An 18,419-nucleotide genomic window follows, 5' to 3' on the forward strand; every position below is an offset into this window, starting at 1 on the left:
AAATTTTCAAAATCAGTAAAACTTTATTCTATTTCCATTCTTTGCCATTAACAGAAAAATTGGAGAAAGCAATGTTTGTTTTACAAAGATAATGCATCTCCCAGAGAAGAAAAACCCTAAATTGAGAATAGAGGTAACATGGAAAAACACAGTACTGCCCTCTATTCAAAGTAAATAACTCCTGATCTTTTTGGTTAAAGTAATACTTAGACCAATCATTCAGTTTGCTTGCTTGATAAAGTGTGGCTGAGGGGGGGGGGGAGGGATTGGGGAGAGGGGGGCCTGGAAGGAAGGGAGGAAAAAAAAAGCACACAGACATCAACTATTTCACCTTGATGAAAGTCTCAATACAGCTATGGAAAGCCTAAGTATTCTTTTACAGTACACTGGGTGTTGGCTGCAAAAAAAATGTATTCACTTCAGGCACAAATTTTTATTTTTATTTTTAAATCAGTAAAATAAACCGGGTTTAGAAGCTGCAGTGTTGTAAGCAGCAAATTGTGCATTGTTTTAAATATCTTTAAGTTACCACACTGATGGCACACTTTATCCTTATGAAATTCTGCACTATGCATGCTAATTGCAGCTAATTAGAAAAAAACCTAGTAGTCTACTTTGGAAAATAAGTTCAATGAGATCTAAGAGATAATTTTGCTTGCTAAATGGATCTGAATTTAAATGAGACATTAAAAAACATTTGGCCATCAAATAAATGTCTGAGTACTCATATAGGATTCTATATAATATGGTTAGTATATCTATCCTCATATGAGCTTCAAAACTGAATGAAAATGACGAGAAAATCAGCCTTCCCTGCCTTGGAGAGGACAAAATAATCGACACCTAAGGCATAGTAATACCTTGGCAAAATTGAATTAAAGAAAATATATGCATGTTGTGTCTATATATATATATAGATATATATAGATATATTTCTTTTCAGTGCAGAATTTCATAAGGTCTTCCCGAATAGAACTGTCTATAATATTTACTTAAAGAGGCAAAGTAGATTTGCAGTTACCAGTTGCTTTAAATGCACCATTCAAAAAGCTTCTAAAATGTGTTAATATAAGGCGCCACCTTAGGTTCTCCAGGATGCAACTGTGCATATTTTAAAACTGTTTCATAAATTTATTTTTAAACATAACATGAGGAAGGTGTTAAAACTGGTGTAATAGCTCCTTAGATTTTGGAAGGGATGAATACAAGGATATTCAGTACCCTTTACCAGACCCCACCCTTATTCCAATATTAGTTGCTTTGAGACCAGTTAGTCGATAACACCAGCTTGACGAATCTTTCTCTCTGTACCAAATCCCTGTAAATGGCAAAATATATCATGAGTTTAAATTGGATGTTGAAATAACAGTGAAAGTAAAGACAGTTATAGGCATCACATATATTCATTTTGCTACTGAGCTCACATTTTTCCCTTTTTGCTCTTATTTGTGTTTATGCTATCTTCTAAAATGCCTCAACGCATTTGTGGACCTGATATTTTCTACAATTAAGCAAAAATGAATATAGAATGTTCCACACATTCCTGTTTGCAGGTCCTACTTTGTGTATTATTTTTTGCTGTAAAAAATGTCATGAGTAATTGCCTTTTTAATAACCTCTGAGGTGCCCAAATATACATTTCCAGGGAAAAAATAATTAGTTTTTTCCTAAAAATAAAGCTAAACAAATAAAAAAAATTAAAACCATTGCAAAGTTCTGACTAAAACCTGATTTGTCTATTAGGGGCAAATAAACACTGGTTGAGAAGTAGTAACTTATATCTCTAGTAGAAAAACTTTGTATGGTCATTTGTGGATATACGCAGAAAGATTGTACTGAGCTTTATTTGAAACCTAGAGCTTATAGCACTTTTTACTAGGAACAGCCTCTTCCAATATACAGTTAATTGTAGTTCACACCAGACCTTAACTCCTAAAACTAATAGGCTAGCAAGGGACCCAAAGGAATACTGAGGTCATTTGACACTAAAGCAAAGGGTGTGTGTGAAGAGAACAGGTCATGTGATTCACGCATATATGAGTAGTATTAAATATTAAACGATTATAAGAATTGTAGTTTAAAATGTTAATAAGTTGTCTATTCCTACCCAATGCATATGTTGGTCCATTTCAAATAGGAAGTGTAAGAAATTCATAAATTCATTATACCATTCCAATGATGTTGCCAACAGAAATAAAGTCATTCTGTCATAAAAGCTGAAATTCCAATATTATGAAATATGGGCAAATTTCCTGTAACATACCTTTGTATTATCCGGTCCCCTTGGCTGACGAAGCACAGTTAGACGAGGAGCACTGGCATCATCCAAAGTAATGCTCTTTAAACGATTAACAAGTCTGTCAGGGCGTGGAGCAGCTACAGCCTTAGCACCTTCACTGTTAATAGAAACCAACCAAATCAATGGGGAGGGGGGGACGGGACAAAAACTAATACATAAAAATACTATGGCTTTTGGTTTCTTCTATAAAATCCTAAATGATTACTAAGTTGAGTAATACAATGAAAGTCAGAATATTTTGTCTACAAAAAAATTTCAAATGTAAGCTCTAGTACAGAGCAAATCAAAGAAATGTCAAATTGTTCTGATGATTCTAATAGAACCATTTTTGCAATAAACATAATTGAACTGCCACCATGTTTAAAACCTCAATGACAGCCCAATAAATATGTAAGAAAACAATTAATTTTTAAAAAAGAGACTAATCAGAAAATGTGTTCTGTCCAAATGCTTCATAAGGCTATAGCCTTATTCTTAGTATAAGTCCAAACATCAGATCTGCTAACTCCTGATTTCTGGAATTTGTCTCACACTTCAGCCACTAAAATTATATTTCAGACAAAATGTATGGAGAAGTGTAGGCAAAACTACGGATAAAAAAATTATGGTTACACAAAGAGTAATCTACTCAGATATGTGAATGTAAAAAAGCATGTTTTGCAGGTGACTGATGCATCAATGATTAACATGGAAAAATAGGGAATTCATAGAAGGTATATACATAATATAATAATAATTCATATTTTCAGAAAACATTTACAAAACAAAATAAGCCTCTGCACGAATTGAACAAGGAGAGACCCACCAAACAGTTTCCAATCAATGTGTTTATGCTATTAATTTCTGAGAATGTAAATAAAATACTGAGAAGGTAAATAAAACGGGTTCCCAACCCCTCCGGGCCATGGATTGGTACTGGTCCATGGCCTGTTAGAAACTGGCCACATAGCTGGAGGAGAGCGGCAGGGGAGCAAACTAAACCAAAATCATGCCCATCCTGGTCTGGGGAAAAATTATCTTCTACAAAAATCAGTCCCTGGTATCAAAAAGGTTGGGGACCACTGAAATAAAAAACTCACAAATACGTTTTAAAATGATATTTAGAAGTACCAGAGACAAATTCCTTATGTGTCTAATCACACACAAATAAAGTTCAATTCAAATTGCTTATCTAATATAAATAAATAAAGCAATGACTGAAAAGAAATGGTTAGATTGCGTAATCTAAACTGGTCATTTGAAGTAATGAGAAGTGGGAAATTATAAACTCTGCCCTGATACCAAGGAGAAAAATCTGATAGCATCTGTGGGAACTAATGAATAGTCAATTATGACACTATTTTGCAAGGTAACAATTTTGTCAATGGGTACACTAGGAATTTTGAAAGAATGATGTATTAGTAGACTTTTCAAAACAGAGATTTATAATCAAGTAGAAGGCAGGATGCTTTCCTATATATGTTTTCAAAAGATATGATTCTTTCTTGAAACATCATAACAATCAGTGAAGGTTTCAAGTTATATTTATTTATCAACGAATAAATGAATTAAACAGAATATACTTTTTGTAAGCAAAAAACATGCACCAATGCTGGTACCAATTAATTCACCAAACTGATATAATACTGCAAGAAATGAACAGCTAATGAAATATTTTTGTAATATTCCTGAGCTCAGGATTGCTTAATTTATTTCTGTGAAAAGAACAATACTGCTAATGATTGGCAGTTTCTTACCTAACACGCCACACATTACAGGCACTGCATTTCCCTGTGCGTTGATTGAGAATGACTGAAAACTCTACTTCATCACCAGCCTGCAATTCCACTCCATCCTGAACTTCTTTCACATGAAAAAAGAGTTTTTTGCTGTCACCCACTTCATAGTTTATGAAACCAAACTGAAAGAGGAAAGGAAATTATCTTGTTAATTGAACAATGTAAGCAATGTTTTCTACAGATGTTCCCATACCCTTTATATTGCCAATTTTGTTTTTCTGCTACCACACATTTTCTAAGACATTTAGTAAAGGGCTTTCTACCATAACAATTTCATACTTCCACCCAAATAATTTTTAAAAAAAATCTAGCTACTTTATTTAGTTCAAAGACAAATATGACCTCTAAAATTTGTCCGTGCTTCCATATATTCAGAATAACATTAATGTGAATATCATAGAAGTAAGTTTTAGGTTTCTAGGTGATATATTCCAGAAACTGGAGACTATTCAAGTGAAATCTGGTATTAAAACACCTTTAGAACAAATTATCTTATTCTAGAGGTTCTAACTAGAAGGCTCCCAGTTGGACACAGCTAGTGTATGCTATCATAATTCCTTCTCTAGCTTCCAGCACAACAAATCTGACTGGCCAGCCTAATTTCCAATCTTCCAAATGATTTTTCTTCTCTCCTTTTATTCTCCTCCTCAGCTGCCACCATAGCTATCTCCCCAATATGAACTATCTACCAGCATGACATCAATCTGAAATACTCACCAGCACCTTCCCTTTCCATCCCTTTCATCATTTAATGCCCTGTTTTATTCTCACGCCTTTAAGCCAGTTTTGCCATAATACCATACTTCGATCTTAGCCCACAACATAACTGTTTCATTTTACAAATAAACCTGTGGTTCAGTTCCAACATGTGCTCTCAAAAAACAGCACTTTCATATACAGAACATTCTGCATAAACTTAAAACCATATTTTCCTAGTTAAGGGTTTCTTAAATCGAACAGTATAGTTTAGGTTGATGAAGAGATACTTTGTTGCTATTATTATTAAAGTATTATGGATAGAAATATGGAAGAATAATCCGTAAAATTTCTAACCAAGTTATGCCAATTAAACTGGAGAAAATGATAGCTAACACATTGGAAGAAGTTGGTCTACATCCCAAACCAAAAGAAGGACTTAACGGAAGTGTTGTACAGCACTTCCATGCTTAGTGTAAAATGCATTAATGTAACAGTACTTAGAACCACCCAATACAGATTTGGAGCCCAAAGCGGAAAGGAAGATCTAGATGCTCAAGCTGGTTTTAGAAAAACTTTAGCAAGGGAGATATTAATTGCTGATGCACAGCAGAGACCCCAAGAACACCCACCCCTAAAAATACCAATATGTGCTTTATTGATTTTTTTTTTAAAAAGGTCTTTGTTCATATCGACCATGACTAGTTGTGCAATGGCTTTAGGACAATGGGGGGGGGGGCGGCACATTGATGATGGCTCTGCGAAAATCAGAGCCGATTACCACAGCACAATGAAGGAGCAACAAGGAGACCAGCTCTTTGATAATTCTTACTTGAATTAGTATCCACAAGTGCTCCAGGCAACTGCTTCTTGTAAGTAAACCACAAGAATTACTAAAATTAATAGGGGAAGGGGAAGTTGCTTCTTTGTATGTTAAAATTCTTTTTCATTGCTATATTGTATTTTCTTTTCTATATCTTTTTCTTTCTTTAGTTTGCATTACTTTTTACTGCTATAATTGCAATCTTTAATAAAATTACTATCTGGAAAAAAAAGAAAAAAAATGAATCCTGGATAATTTATTGTCTTTATGCAAAATCTATGCACAGGACAGAAAGCAACTATTTGGATGTGACATTATGCATAGGTCAGCAAAAGAGTGCGGCTAGGTTGTATACTATCTCTATTTATTCAACCTAATTCCTGAAAATATAATGAGGGAAGCTGAATTGGTGGAAAAGAAATATGACTTTAAAACTGCAGGAAGAAACATCAAATCTGTACTATGCTGAGTACACTATTCTAATAACTAAAAATGCAAATGACAATATCAATACTGAAGAGTTAAATAGTGCCTGCTTTTTAGAATCAACTAACAACAGTAAAGGAATCAGAACTCATGAAATACTCCACAGTATTTGGTAGAATAAAAATGAAGCCTTGGAAAACATATTCAGATACCAGAATATGCCTTAAATATGCATTGAAAAGTTCAGAATCATGTAAGTAATGGTTTTCCTTCGGATACTCTTTGGAAGTAAAAGTTGCATTTTGAAGAAGCAAATTAGTTTTTTAGTTTGAATGGTGGGGGTCACAGAAATCTTTTAAAAATACCATGAACAGCCAAGAAAGCAAAACAAAAAAATGGATCATAGAACAAATCAATCCAGAGTTCTTATTAAAGGCAGTGCTCTTAACTTAAGGCAGTTATTAAGGGAGTTTTGCCCCATTTTACAACTTTTTTTGCCACAGTTGTTAAATGGATCACTGAAGATTTGCAGTCCAGTTAAGTGAATCATAAAGTCCTTCCAATTACTGTGCTATAATTTGGCAGACTATGGGCCAAGGGGTGGCTCTACAGTGTCTGCTTTCTTCATGGTACTTGTGCAAAAAAAAAGGAGGGAATACACCTTTTTCAGACTAACAATGAAGATAAAAAGGTGCATTCCACTTTCACATAAAGACATTTAGACATTACCTGTCTAAAGTTTGGCAGGTAGTATCCTCATAAAAGGAGAAACTACATCTGACAATGCCATCTAATTGTGGCAATTAGATGCCAAAGTAATCTATAAGTATTTTTAGAAATTAAAATGACAACTAGCAGATAGCACTTAAATATGCTAGGTAACACTGGCCTCAGCAAGGGATAAAATACCTTAAAAATAATTCACTTAAACAAGTAACTTTTGAATAATAAGAGTTTGGCTTTAATTTGATTATAGGGAGAAAAATCAACACCAACTAGCACTGATGTTATCTACTTGAGTTATATATATTATCTTTGGAATATATGCATCAAATTGGAATTTTACTTTGTTATATACAAACAACACAAGCTATGCATGAAGAATTATCTTCTTACCTGATCTTTCACACATTCTACAGTGGCTCTACGGAAAGCTGTTATGTTGCAAGCCATTGTTTGCCCATTCTGACCGAAGACACAAAGCTGGAATTTCACGGTCTCTCCTTTCTGCAGACAGTCCCCTTTATTTGCCACGCCAACAATTCCAAAAGGATAGACCTCACCTTTCATTTCTCCTAGAACACACAAAACGAAAGATGTGCTTTCATTTTTAAAAAAAGTACTAGCTAATACAGAGACTCCTCAATTTGCAACCACAATTGAGCCCAAAATTTCTGTTGCTAAGTGAGACAGTTGTTCAGTGAATTTTGCTCCATTTTACATCCTTTCTTGCCACAGTTGTTGTGATTCACTGCAGTTGTTAAGTTAGTAACACAGTTACTATCTGGGTTCCCCATTGACTTTGCATGTCAGAAAATTGCAAAAGGTGATTAAGTGACCCAGGACACTGAAACTGTCATTAATAGGAGTCAGTTTCCAAGCACCTGCATTTTGATCAGGTGATCATGAAGGTGCTGCAACAGTGAAAGTGTAAAAAGTGATAAGTCACTACAGTCCTGTTGTAACTTTGAACAGTCACTAAACGAACTGTTGTAAGTTGAGACCTGTATTCTAAATAAATACTAAATTCTGTGAATTTATACTGCTACAGAATAGCATGCAAATCCTATTAGAGCTAATGAATAGTTACCTAATACATACCAAGAATAACATTAAAGGTACAGTGAGGATACCTTTAATTTACTTACCATCTTCCATGACTTCAATCATTCCTTGGTATTCCAATTGGTTAGGATCTACACTCCTGAGAGGGCGAATAACTTTACCCGTGTAACAAGTTGGGTCAGCTTCATCTGTGATGCCATTTACTGCAATAAAAAATCAATGATGCCATTTACTGCAATAAAATTACCAAGTTTGGCAAAACAATGTGTCTAATTTGTAGAAACTACATTGTTTTAACTTACTGACATAATGAAACAACTCAGAAAACCACTGAAATATATGCTGAATGTGCTTATTAGTACTTTCCTTCAAGAGTAGGGTCCACTTTTGTTTGTTTGTTTGTTTGTTTGTTTGATTGATTGATTTTCTGATGCAACAGAAATTGACTGGCTGACCTACTTGTTAAATAGCTATGTATGTATATAATCACTAAAACGAGTTGCGGTTGGAACCAAATATATTACACTACAGAAAATCCATTATGAAGAAACTGCTTATTAAAATTCAAGGGATAAAAATATCCAATTTTCTCACAATACCAGGGTTGGGTTATAGTAAAAAGGGTTATACTAAAAAGTTGAATAATTCAGGGAAGATTCAGGACATACTATAGTAAAACATATTAATTTTAAAAAATACAACACATAAATAAATTGCATATAGTTACTGTAGAGAACTTGATCAGATATGATGTACATACTGATGCCCATTTCAAAGCAACTTTTAAACTTTGGATTTGAAGTGCAATACATCTCTAATTTTCATTTTCTCATATATAGATATATAAAACACCCACCCACACATACTATATGAATTATCCTAAGCAAAGAGGTTCCTCCCAATCTCCAAGCAAGTTGATCTCTAGCTTACTGTAATGGAAAATCAGAAGTTTGCAGCTAGAATGGTTTGGAAAGGTATAGTTCACCATTTCATCCAGAAATCTTTATCCTCCTAATAGCAATAGCAGACTTATATACCACTTCACAGTCCTCTCTGTTTATAGTCAGTATATTGCCCCCCAACAATCTGGGTCCTCATTTTATCGACCTCAAAATGATGGAAGGCTGAGTCAACTTTGAACCTGACAAGATTCAAACTGCCAAATTTCAGGAAGCTGGCGGTCAGCAGAAGTAGCCTGCAGTACTGCATTCTAACCACTGCGTCACTGCAGCTCTTAATCATAAATTTGCAAGGTTTTTTTTCATGTCAGTCAGAAAGAAAGAAAGAGGGAGGGAGGGGGAAGAGGAGGGGGAGGGAGGGAGGGAGAGAGAGAGGGAGAGAGAGAAGCAGCAGACAGACATTTCCTCCTGTCTAGAAAGAAGAATATTGCCTCTTAGATACTGGCTGGCTGGAAAAAGTGACAAAAATATTTAAGTGGCTGATCTGATCTGAGAACCAAAATAGAAGGGAGAAAGGTAATAGGATTTCTGCAACAACAATTCTAAGCATATAGCAATTAAAGGGGGAACAGGATTTGATTATTGGAGAAGGGTAGAAAAATTAACATAATATATTACTAACTTATTGGAAATATACGACAAAGTAAGATTATCCTACACCTATTAGCTATAAAGACAAGTCTTCTTACATAATCCATCCTAAGTCAAGAGGTAGACAAGGAAGATTATAGAAAATAGACCTGTTTGGAAAAAAGGCGGAGTGAACATTGCAACAACACAACGTGCGGTCTCGACAGTCCGAGACCGCTGTTGACACTTTTGCCGCTGGACGGTCCAGTAGGACCTAAACTGTCCCAGAGAGACGGTGACCAGGAAGACAAAGCCTTGCTGGTCTTAGGGACACTGCAAAGTCCCTGATTGACCCAAGGGAAGCGTTTCAAGCCGGCGGCAAACAGGCAGCTCCCAGGCTGACAAAGTTGGAGATGGCTCTTGAAGGAAGGAAGAGAAAGTGAGTTCATCTGGTGAGGTTTTTTTTACTCTGAAAGATTGCCCAAAGAAACTTTTTTTAAAAAGATAAATTAGTCCTTTAAGTAAAAGAATAAAGCGGCGAATTTAATTCTTATTGGACTGCCTTGGAAAGCTTTTGCTCTTTCTTGTAACGACACTTTGTGGATTGAAGTGATTGCAACGTTTCCTGTTTCTCCACTTGAAGTGAATGAATTGACTTTTTCCCCGCTATTTTTTACCACCTTCTTTTTGGCTTAAATTAAAACTCTCTTTTTTGATTTTAACAAATTCTCCCTTCTATTTGTTATTAAAACCCACCAAAGATAATTAAAGATTTTTGATTTCCATAAAATTGAAAAGTATAAAAAAGCAGAATCTGCCATTCGGAAGCCAGTGTCTGAAATTCCTTCTTTGAAACAATGTATCCTTTGTTCATTCCTCTTTGATCTCACTGACTTTGTAAGTGAAGGGTTTGCAACTTGCTTACAAAATTTGATAAAGAGTCAAGGGCATGAATTGCTTTTTGCAGGTGCTATTGGAAAATATTTTGGTTAGAGAAGGAAAAGGAAAGAAAAAGATAGAACCCTTCTCTTTTGAAGTGTACAAAAGAACTTGTGCTTAAGTTAACCTTTATACATATATACATACATACATACATACATACATACATACATACATTTAGTGTCACAACCCCTGGTATGCCCCAATTATGGGAGGAAGCTAACTGCTTCCATTATCTGTCAATCGACTCGTCACAAAAGTTCATCATGACAGAAACCCAATATTTTTACTGTTGCCTTTATTACATTTGTGTTGTATTTGTGCTGATAAATAAATAAAGGGAGACTAGTATAGATCTATTTCAAGCTATTTAGCTCTCATCAGCTAGCCATATCCCAGTATATATATAAATTGGGTTTCTGTCTGGATGGTCTCTTGTGACGAGCCGAAGGACAGAGAATGGAAGTAGTGATCTTCCTCCCATATTTGGGCATACCGGGGGTTGTAACTCTAATATCTCTATCTCTATCTCTACCTCTCTACCTCTCTCTCTCTCTCTCTCTCTATCCATCCATCCATCCATCATCTATAGTGTGTGCGTGCGCACACACACACACACAAACAAAAGAAGCCTGGAAGGCTAGAGTGGCAGTGGCTATCAGACTCCTCTTTTCTTTTTTTCTACTTCTATTTTTTTGGGGGGGGGGGATGGATCAATCAATATCCAGATGAGGAAACCTTAACATTTCGAAACATTCTGGCTGGAATTCAAAATATTTTAGAAGGATTTGGGAAATTTAAGAAGAAGTTGGATAGACTATTGTTTATCACAGAAAAAGATGATGGGGTTGGAGCCCCAAAAATTAAAGAGGAGAATGAAAATATAGAAGGTAAAGACGACAATAGATGAACTTATTAATGGAGCAATATAGGTGAAAGAAGAAAGAAGGGAAGTTGGAAAAGTGAATTTGACAATTTGGAGCTTTATCCCAGATTTCAAGATATAGGAGAAAAAAAAGGGGTGATAATGATGCAGCTAAGAAGAGAAACCTATTCAGAAATAAGTTTGACAACCAAAGACAAGTTAATGTCAATAACAATTCAAAGGCAACGAGATTATTTGAGAGATCTTTCAAGCAATAAAGTGCGGAGAGAAGTTTATAAAAACTTTATAAAGGAGCTGAAAAGAGAATTGAAACAACAATTGACAAGAGAGATAAGACTGTTTTGCCATAGGAAAGATACAGGTTGATAATGAAAGTTGATGATAAAAAGTTAGCTAATTTTGGTGATCAATAAGTAGGGATTTTAGTAGTTTGTAGATTGTTTTAGATTATCATTGAATGTTTATTCATTAACATATAATTAACTACAACAATAATGATGAAATGATAGCCATAATTAGTATAAGTAACCTGGTTATAAATCCTAAATTGGGACGGTGAAAAGACATATAAATTTTATTAATACATTTTTGTTTACATCTTGTTATAAAGGTATAATTACTTTGGGTCTGAAGAGAGGAGATGTGATATAAATACTAAATAATTTTTTCATTAACCATAATAATAACAAAGAAATGTTAATGGATATTTTTGGTGATTAATAAGTAGGAATGTTAGCATTTTGTAGATTGTTTTAGATTTTTATTAAATGTTCATTTGTTAACATATAATTAACTATAATAATGAAATGATAACCTTAATTAGTAAAAATAACTTGGATATAAATTGTAATTTGGGACTTAGGGAAAATACCTATAAATTTTATTAATAAATTTTTGTTTAGAGCTCGCTATAAAGGTACAATTTCTTTTGGGTCTGATGAGAGGAGAGGTGATATAAATATTAAATAATTTTTACTTAACTACAATAACAACAAGGAAATGTTAATGGATGTTTAATGATATATATGTTTGTGTTATACTAGTAAAAGCAAATTGGATATAAGCTTTAAACTGTGAGTTGGGGAAAAAAGGGGGGGGAATGCTTAGATATCTTACTAACTGAATTTGTTTCAGAATATGTCATAAAGGTGTAATGTTATTGGAGGTTTATTGAAACTGCGAATGAATGTCAGTAGGTGGTCTTTAAATACAAAGATTTTAGATAAAAACATGTTTAAATAATTGTAATTAAATGAGAATTGTGGTACAGTGATAGTAAAATACATACATTTTCTTTTTTGATCTAAAATGTACAATTCAATTTGAATGAAGTATATGTAAGGATTGTGGAAGTGTGGGCAGCTGGAAAATGAAGTCTTTTGCCAAAAGCACCAAAAACTGGTTCAATGACCGTGGGATTACTGTCCTTGATTGGCCTCTCCATTCTTCCTCCATACTCTGGGTCCTTGGTTTCCAAATAAGATGCAAAAGTTGCTCTCATCAGAAAAGAGGACTTTGGACCACTGAGCAACAGGACTTTGGACCTCTGTGCTTCATTAAGACCAGGGTCAATGCAGCCATCTACCAGGAGATTTTGGAGCACTTCATCCTTCCTTCCGCAGATGAGTTTTATGGGGATGCTGACTTCATTTTCCAGCTGCCCACACTGCCAAAAGCACCAAAACCTGGTTCAATGACTGTGGGATTACTGTGCTTGATTGGACAGCAAACTTGTCTGACCTGAACCCCATAGAGAATCTATGGGGCATTGCCAAGAGAAAGATGAGAGACATGAAACCGAACAATGCAGGAGAGCTGAAGGCCGCTATTGACGCATCCTGGTCTTCCATAACACCTCAGCAGTGCCACAGGATAATAACTTCCATGCCACACTGCATTGAGGCAGTAATTGCTGCAAAAGGGGCCCAAACCAAGTACTGAGTACATATGCATGCTTATACTTTTCAGAGGTCCAATATTGTTCTATGTACAATCCTTGTTTTAGTGATTGCATGTAATAACCTAATTTTCTGAGATGGTGGATTTGGGGGTTTTATGAGCTGTACGCCATAATCATCACAATTATGACAAATCACAGCTTGAACTATCTTGCATATAATGAGCCTTATCTCATATATTAGTTTCACCTTCTAAGTTGCATTACTGAAATAAATGAACTTTTGCACAATATTCTAATTTTTCGAGTTTCACCTGTACTATTATAAAACAAAGTATATTAAGAAATATCTGAATCTTCAAGGGTCTCCTTCTCTCCATGGGCATATTCTAGTTTCAAATGGAGTGCCCTCTAATACTGCTGGTATAAGACTGATATGTGTCAAGATTAGGCTTCTTCAAGTTTGGGAAAAGCAATTTAAGTATCTGGCAGGTGTGGAAAAGGTGCAAGAGCTACTTAAAATACATATTTAAGAAGAGACATCAGATCTGACTGAATAGCCATGACTTTAAGGTGTTGCTTGATTGCCTCTACTTCAGGCCCATTTCATAGCAAATGGATCTAAATGAAAGAAAAATCTAAAACTTTGTTTCTTATGCATCACCTTGGCCCATGATGAAAGAAAGTTATCAGAAAGAACCTGCTTAGATCTACTGAGGAGTAAAATAGTTTACTATGTAAAGATATCTATCTAGGTATTGGATTTGATCTTATTGATAGCATCCTCATAACAAAGGACTGCATTTGAAATCTAACAAGGATTCAAATATTTTTTTATATCCTGTTTTAGATTATTGCAGCTGTAACACGTAAAGAGCTATATTGAGAAACATGGTTTAATTGATTCTATCTTCTCCTGGATTATCTAAGTCACTAGCATGTAATAAAGTTATACTAAGAAAAAGACATCCATAAAACTGTCATTATTAAGTATCTTTTTCCTTACCCCTCCAGGACTACTGCTTGTTTAAAACAAACAACAAAAAGAGGGTACTTCACCTGCATGTGTCTTGTTCACTTTCTCTGCACTGACTTTGTTTCCTTTGCCTTTTGATAAGCTATATTCAACCATGTCTCCAAGTTCCAAGCTATCGATATCACCACAGAATTCACTGAAAACAATCACACAAAAATCTTGAATATGCAAAAATATGATCTAAAATGTTACCTCAAAATGTAAATAGTGCATTTATTTATTGGCAGCTCATCTTACCTCAGGGTAACTCAGAATTCAAGAAATTAGTTATAGTATATCCTCTTTGTTAATATTATTCAAATGAAGATCAAGTATTTGTATATTGAAATAAATTGAAAAATTCACAAATATCAATGGGGTGTGCTTTTTCACATGATTATGCATATCACATGAAAATTCAACATGAAAACAATTTTTGTATTATTTTCTCTTGCTACAATGTTTTCATTAATCAATTAACCTTTTTACAGAACTAAGCTAATACATCAAATACTAGGGCATCACAAAGCTTCAAATTTGAAGGGGAAACCATTCCTAAAAGTATAAAAGGATCATAAAGCAACTAACAGAAACTCCATAACGCTGTATGTTTTTCAAGGACTATGCAGCTTCCCTCCATAAGGCAGAGCGATCCTATGAAAATAGATGTTTGGTTCATAGAGTTGTTAGGTGTTACATGCACACTCCAAAATATATCTATCTCTTCAAATCTAAAGGTATGTACAGTCACTCCACATAGCACTTTATAGTTACTGTACTAATGGGAATTTTATTAAATAAAATACTGGTACTTTGTGTTTTTTTTAATTGCTTCACAAGAAAAAATTCTTTCTTAATACCACTGAGTAGTTTGTTGAGGGTGGAGACAGCAAAAACAAATTCAAGTTTTTATTTTGACTTCCGCACAATGAGTTAGTATTAAGCTTCTATCAGAATAATACAATGTATAACATACTTTCCCTTAAGCTCTCAGAGAAAGACATATGGATAGAAATATATATACATGCTATATCTCATTAGATAGGCAGAAAAAGCATGCTGCAGGTACCATTAGCTAGGAACCTGCATTTGGTCAGTCCTGAGATATGCTTTCTGTGCCATGGTACCTGCATTATGGAGTACTGTTTCCCTAGAAATTAGATTAACTCCATCCCTTTTGACATTCTGGAAGATCCAAGCTCTGGTTATGTTATCAGGCCTGAAGGATCCAGGGAATTAAGAGACTGACTCTGTTGCTGATTTCTTTACTATTATCCCCTCCTCACTTAGGGTTTGCATATTTTTACAATATTTATTTTTAAAGTGTTTTTATATCTTTTTATACAGGATTTATCCGGTCGTTGTTTGCCACCCTTTGGTGAGATTGGTGGATATATAAATGATAAATAAATAAGTAAATAAATAAATATTTCTCCATGTATGAGGTTTTACATGACATCCATCAGATTTCTATATATTACATGGTATATATATCCTGAGTGATTTTTTTAAATTTACAGACTACCAGGAAAGAGTATCTAACTGATATTTGTCTATATTAGGAATCAGTCGCATCAATGTTCAATTGTTATGCACACTTGAAAAATCTGCATATGGGATGAAACCAGACACACATATTACCTCCTCGTTTTAAGCTTCTGTTTCACAACAGAATGCACATATGCAGGTATTTTGAATCAATATTCCAAACCAATATTAGCATTAGGAAAAACAAAATAGGAGGGTTGTTTTTTATTTAATTTATTTTATTTAAATTTAGGAAATTTATATTGCTGCCTATTCGCAATGCCAATCCAAGGCGGCTTACAATAATATTTTTTTTAAAAAAATCATATAAAAAACAATAAAATTAATAAAAGAGAGAATCATATAATAAAATTAATAAATAATATAATAAAATAAAATAACCCGCCACTCCACACCCTGGTGATAACACACGAACCATTTAATGGGCTCCATCCCGTTCTGCGTTCCCTAGGCCTGCTGACAAAACCAGGTCCTAATCGCCTTCCAGAAGAGTCTTAGAGTGGGGGCCATTATAAACTTGGAGGGGAATGATGTTCCAGAGAGGGAGCCACCATGGAGAAGGCCCTTCTTCTGGGTCCCATCAAGTGTATCCTCCTCCTGTGGGGAGGAGATCCCAACAGGGGGTGCAAAGCAATATTCCAGGGGGTGTGAAAACTTGGGTTTAGAAATTTCAAAACTATAGTGTATATGTATAACTCAAACCAGGTATTTACTTTTGTAAGGGGTGTGAGAATACATCAGATGTAATATTGTAATATTCCTTGCCTCCCCGCTCTGGTAGATCAGGTAGATGTGACCCGCAAGAGACAGTCTTTCAGATAACCGGGTCCCAAGCCATGAAGGGCTTGAAAGGTGGCAACTAGCACCTTGAATTTTCACTAAAAAAGAAACGAACCACTGCATAAAGCAGCAACGATTTTGGATACATCATCTGTGGCTAAATTTGTGGATAATCCCATGAATAATCCAATGAGTATAAATCATCGGGCATTATATTAGTGAATATTCATTTTATATATAACTGATAAACGTTTTGTCATCAAATCCTACTGCATTGTTTCCCTAATATGTGCATTTTCCTTTCAAATGTTATATGCTTTTCAAAAGAAATATTGTAGTTTTTTAAAAAAAACAATAGTCTTATAAAGAGATTCTTTGCGGTTATGTTAGAGATGCCACAAAGACTCCATTTTCACATAATGTAGTCAGTCTTTACTAATATCACTTGCCTGTAATGAAAGAAGATCTCCTTATCGTGATTGGCTGTTTCAATAAATCCAAAGTTATCCTTGAGAGTTGCAACATATCCCAAAAGTCTTTTTGAACTATAATTTCTACCAAGCAGTCGAACAGAAGTAGCTGTTTGCAACCCAGTTCTTTTTACTTCACAGACTGTAAATTCAACCTGTACAAAAAATATACTATTAACAATAATGTTTTCTGAAAGGGTTAGACAGGTTACATGTATTTTAGGGGTAATGTATCTCTATATATTTCCTGCCTTCTGAAATAAGATGGCATATGGTCCTATTAGATCTTTCCTGACTATTCCCAACTTAAGCTTTCTTTTTATTTTATTATTAAAGTATCAACAAGGAAGGAGAAGTTAAAGGAGGCTACTTCTTACTTTAATGCTTTCAAAAAAAGAGAGGTGTTTTTATACTGACCAACTTTTACAATTTAATTTTTATTAAAGAATCTCATATAATTTGAAGATATTAGTAAAATCTATTTTTATCTACATTTAATATACACATATATGGGTATCATATATCTAAAATTATATCTTATAATTTCAACTATTATGTGAAAATCATAAGAACCTAGGATTGCCAATATTTTAAATATATGCAATTAAAATAGCCTTGATTAATCATTAGCAATAGTTGTAAAGAACAAATTACTAGAAAATATTCCAATAATTACTTATGAATATATTACCTTATCTCCTATCTGAGGAGTTGTAGATCCTTCCACATCTTTAGCCTGATAGGGAATAGTCAGCTTTTCACCACAATCATCATAAGCAATTACTCCCTCTTCAGGTTCCTAAAAGGAGAAGCAAGAATGTCAGAAGTATTGTTCTTCAATTCATCCACTTAGCCAGTCTAATAACACAAATGTAGTTTAATGGCGTAACTATTCAGTGCCAAGACAAAAAATGTAATTCAGGATTTTATATGATCTTCATTTTGTAACAAGTATGGTATCTTTACTGCTAACAAGAATATGCTAACATTGAAAATGTATTATACATTTAGCCTTATCATCCAGCTCATTCAAAAAGTCTGCTTTGAAGAAATATATTATTGGTTTTCTTTGATAAAATAGAACCTTATTAAATTAAAACAAAAACATTACATAAACAATTGCAATGAAAATAAAATCTTACTCCAAATGATGAACTGAAACATTTTTACGTACAGAATTCTAAACTAGTCAGTTTATCTTTAAAAATTTCCAACATAGGAACATCCCTAAAATCTGCATAACAATTCAATACAACACTATGTCATATTGGATGAAAAAATTTAGCCCTAAAATACCTGATACAAATTTAAAGTATAGAAATAATTTGTATTACTTAGTTTTGTGCATTCGTTGTTTATTAGACCTTCAATTTTTGGATAAGGAATGATTTGCCATTAAATCTTTTTTACCTTGACCTAAATGGAATTAACTACTAAAAACTTTCTCAAAGAGCTTTACCATGTTTTTGATCTTGTGCTGTAATATTGCTATAAGGTGTATCCAGTGGTGGGATGCAAGCGGTACGTCCCGGTACGGGCGTAACGAAG

The 18,419-nt window shown here is 34.2% G+C and overlaps 1 protein-coding gene across 6 annotated transcripts in view; it reads right to left on the reverse strand.

The window, feature by feature from the left end:
• Positions 1 to 18,419, reverse strand: part of CSDE1 (cold shock domain containing E1) — a 40,153-nt gene continuing 21,734 nt past the window's right edge. For all 6 annotated transcript variants that reach the window (XM_014054071.2, XM_087720176.1, XM_087720174.1 and 3 more), the window contains 8 exons: positions 17,563 to 17,670; positions 16,851 to 17,026; positions 14,118 to 14,230; positions 7,891 to 8,010; positions 7,139 to 7,317; positions 4,036 to 4,199; positions 2,264 to 2,396; positions 1 to 1,318 (listed from right to left, as the gene is read on the reverse strand). In XM_014054071.2, coding sequence (XP_013909546.2) covers positions 1,271 to 1,318; positions 2,264 to 2,396; positions 4,036 to 4,199; positions 7,139 to 7,317; positions 7,891 to 8,010; positions 14,118 to 14,230; positions 16,851 to 17,026; positions 17,563 to 17,670 — 1,041 coding nt within the window. In that variant the 3' untranslated portion in view covers positions 1 to 1,270. The remainder of the gene's footprint in view (positions 1,319 to 2,263; positions 2,397 to 4,035; positions 4,200 to 7,138; positions 7,318 to 7,890; positions 8,011 to 14,117; positions 14,231 to 16,850; positions 17,027 to 17,562; positions 17,671 to 18,419) is intronic.

This window comes from Thamnophis sirtalis, unplaced genomic scaffold (assembly GCF_051295495.1).
Source record: "Thamnophis sirtalis isolate CommonGarterSnake01/CBP01778 unplaced genomic scaffold, rThaSir2_p1.2 scaffold_7, whole genome shotgun sequence".
Lineage (NCBI taxonomy): Eukaryota > Metazoa > Chordata > Lepidosauria > Squamata > Natricidae > Thamnophis > Thamnophis sirtalis.